The sequence below is a fragment of the Pterocles gutturalis genome, unplaced genomic scaffold (genome assembly GCF_000699245.1).
Source record: "Pterocles gutturalis isolate BGI_N339 unplaced genomic scaffold, ASM69924v1 scaffold23335, whole genome shotgun sequence".
Taxonomy (NCBI): Eukaryota; Metazoa; Chordata; class Aves; order Pterocliformes; family Pteroclidae; genus Pterocles; species Pterocles gutturalis.
The window spans coordinates 2,314-6,096 of record NW_010146478.1 but is presented as its reverse complement, the minus strand read 5'-3'; the positions used below and the strand labels follow the sequence as shown (position 1 = coordinate 6,096).

The 3,783-nt window shown below is 37.7% G+C and overlaps 1 protein-coding gene across 1 annotated transcript in view; it reads right to left on the bottom strand.

Moving 5' to 3' along the window:
- Positions 1-1,703: 1,703 nt before the first annotated feature.
- Positions 1,704-3,783, bottom strand: part of PEX13 (peroxisomal biogenesis factor 13) — a gene marked incomplete at its 5' end in the record, with an annotated part of 2,363 nt that continues 283 nt past the window's right edge. The window contains 3 exon segments of the mRNA XM_010085766.1: positions 1,704-2,314; positions 2,830-2,955; positions 3,377-3,783. The exon segment at positions 3,377-3,783 is cut by the window's right edge and continues 12 nt beyond it. Coding sequence (XP_010084068.1) covers positions 2,019-2,314; positions 2,830-2,955; positions 3,377-3,783 — 829 coding nt within the window.

Below are 3,783 nucleotides of genomic sequence, written 5' to 3'. Positions count from 1 at the left end.
TATTTAAAAGACCATTCTTCTGATTGAAATCTTTTGCTGACACAAGAGACATTGATAGCCCATTAATTAAATTTCTCAACAGCAAATTAATTTTTTTCTAGGAATACAAACTGTAAGCAGAACCGTACACTTGATACCTGGCCCCCCTTCTTCTCTAGTTTAGATTTCAGGATTGTTTACTATTTTTATTTCAAGAACAGATGTAATTTCCAAATATAATTTTCTTCAATGCCCTGGTACACAGGGAAATATCTCAGGAAAGTGTTCTGGTTTAAACCTAGTAAACCTAGTTTCAAGTTTCTTATTTGCCCTTTAACTACTCTTTCCTTTTCCTTCGCACTTGAAGATGTAACAATCTAGTAAAAGCGATGCTTCACACCATCTCCCAATACCTCAGCACAACCACTTAAATTCTAGCTCTAATTATCAACATCAGGCATTTAGAGATTACTTTAAATCCAAGGTTCCAGCATAATATCCAATTCTCAGCCACTTCACCTCAATAAAACTGTGCCCACTTCAATTTTTCTTGTTAAGAGTTTTGTTGTCGTGAACAGAATTCAAAGAAGTCAAGGCCAGGAAATGCAATTAAAGTATAAATACTGAAAGCTCTGTAGAAAGAGTCAAACTGAAACTACTGGATCAATTAAGCAAAGACACGTGCCCTATTTGCACTAATACTTTTGAGTACCTTTAAAATACAAAAGAAAAGCTATTTGAAAGATTAAGACAAGCTTTAGTTATTTTATCCATTGCTCTAACCTTCAGAAGCTCAACATGTTATACATATACACTACCAGGAAAAAAGTTTTAATTATCTTTGCTTCATTAAAAAAAACCCAACAGTATTTCAATACAGAATTCTCAAACACCAGTATGAAGAAAATACTAAGTATTTTGAACAGTCTTTATGTTTTTATGGCTTTTGATAAACCAGAGCCCTCAAATTTTATGGGCAGATGCAAAATTTACCACCCGAAAGGCAGTGTAAAGAGCAAACTCCAAGACCTTAGCTAACTGAGACAATTAAGCAAGAAATGTTACTTTTTCTTTGCCACTCAAATTATATTAACCTTCCCCCAGCCCAATGCTTTCCTACTGCACTAAGAGGCAGGATAAGGTATTTTGACATGCATATAAAAACAATAAAGAACAAAAATAAGTTGAGATGCAGGTGGCAGTTGATAGACTATTGATAGGCAGTTAACAGGCTACTAACACAAAATGACTAGGAGTGATGTGGAGTTAGTTTACCACAGAGGGGAATAACAATTAATAACTGTGCTAGAAAGTGCCTGACTTCAGGATACCCTTTATTCTAATGTTATTTTAATAAACAAAAAAGAACTTAAGTACTGCTGAAACCTCACTGCTCTTCCTTTGTAACTCTATTTCTCTCCCCTTTCTCACAAGTCCCTTTTTCATAAGAGCTAAGGTCTTTATGACAGAAGCCCTACCTCTTAATGAAAAGCAAGGAACATAGAACTTCTAATGATTCCATTGTGCCACCTAAATCTCTTGCAATTCTCCCTCCTTTCAGGGGGAAAACAATGCACTATTACTATTTTGTGGTCCTCAGCATCCAGTTTTGGAGGACATCTTACAAAAATCTGTCTTCTCTTTGCACATCTATTGAAGAAGCTTCTTGTAGAAACTGGCATTCCACTGAAGACTGGATGGTAATCTCCAGATTTCCCCAACAGTTTGTCTCCTTAACAAGAACAGGCTGGTAGTCCCTTTTTTGTTTGTTTGTTTGTTTGCTTTGTTATAAATGCCTCAATTCTCCTCAAGATCTTAGAGCTGCTGCCAAGTGGTTAGGTAGCGACACTAACGTACAGCCTTAAGTGAGTCAAAAATAAATACTACAAATTTGAGCAATGATTTATCCATCCCTTCACCAGTCAGTAGCAGCAGTAACTGATACAGACCCATCAGTGTTCCACTACAATACAGATTTTCAACAAACCCTAAATTTTATCAATAAAGCACAGTTCAGTTGCTTTGTTGATGAAAGTGCATTAGAGTTCCCGTTTCTCTCCACTAACCACAGTGGAGTCAGACACAACATGAACTTTATTACTTGCAGCAAAAACAGATTCAAGAGCAGCTTCCTGCTCCTCTAAAGTCACAGTAGCAGGGGATCCTCTAACACATGTGCTGGTAGAGGGTGGCCGTTGCTCTGTAATCTTTTCCAGGTCCACTGTTTTCCTACCTCTTCTTTTGCCCAGGATTTTGATGTAATTAGCTGGCACAAGTCCTGTTGTTTGGCCATCATAACTAGCCAAAAGCCAACCACGGATTTTGGGTTGTTGTTCTGAAGAAGAAAATGCAAACACATCAAGTTACAAAACAATTTAAAATATATTGCAGTTGAGGCACAAGCACACCAGAAGGTAGACAACACAATAGCTCATAACTCTGTGATATACAAATTACTTCACAAGAGCAATAACGAGGATCTGCATTGGTGAGGTGAGCTGAAGAGTACTGTGAAGCATAGGTTGTTCTGAAACCGATGACACCAATGTACTGGAAATGTGCAGGGATTTTCACAGTTGTGCAGCATATGCGAGGAAAAGGTAACCACAAGGGCAATCACTAAGTGCTCCCTGAGTATGTTTAGGCTATATCATAACTTAGGGAAATTGAACAAAACTACTCAATAAGTTTTATTACAGTGCAAGTAATAACTTATGAAAAAAAAAAACACTGGGTATAAGAAGTTTGGTCAAATAAGGCAGAGGTTTGTTTTTTTTTTTAATTTTCAGACCCTAACAATGACTTACATCAGATGTGATAAGAAAAATAAACACAAAGTTAAAAGTTTACCTTTGGGTGCTAATTTTAGCATGTCACCAGCACGGAAAGAAATTTCTTCTTCTGAGAGAGCATTGAAATCATATTCTGCTCTTCCAACCACATGATCATCTTCACCACTTGCCCAGTTACTAGAAACTGTTTCCAAAAAGAAATTACAAAGTTTGGTGTGTTTTTTTTAAAGGAAAATGAAGAAAACACTTTAACTTCCTTGCTAAAACTTTTCCAATAGAGAACTGACAGGAGTAACAAGCAACACATGATTTGTTGAGTCAATCCAACCAATACTTTCCCCCTTCCACAACAGCCACATCTATTAGAAAGGAAACAGAAAGGAACCACGATTTTGGAATCACACAAAGCTTACCATGAAACCACATCCTAACTCAACAACAGGCTACTTCAACAGCCTGTTACCTGTATCACATGCCTAAAACTCAGTATTGTACCCCAGTATCTATTAACTTGTATTACTGCAGTATAAGATTAATCACTATAGACATGACAACAAAAGGAACAATATATGCTGCACTTCCCTTGTGCTGCAGATCATCTTTACCTGTTTCTTCATCACTGTATGTAGAAAGCAGCTTCCAAATCAGATAGGGACCTCCCATTATAACAGCAAAGAACAAGAAAATGGGCCAAGATTTTGCAGAGTTAGCTGCCCTGTCTTCAAGGCCAACGCGAGCTACTGTCCCCTCACTTTCGGCCCACAAATCCTCATTCTCAGAGCTCTTCCGCAGACCTAGTAATCGTTGTAGATACTGGTAGAGATATCTCAGAGTTCTCACTAAAGCAAAAGCTGAAAACACCTTTGTGAAGTGTACTTTGAGGCGGGAGAAGTGATTGGCTACATCCAACACAGCTCTGAAACTGTTGTACACAGCTGAAAAGGTAGCATCCATCATCATGCTGACTGAGGCAAACGCATGCACGATACTTTCAATGGACTGAAATGCACCT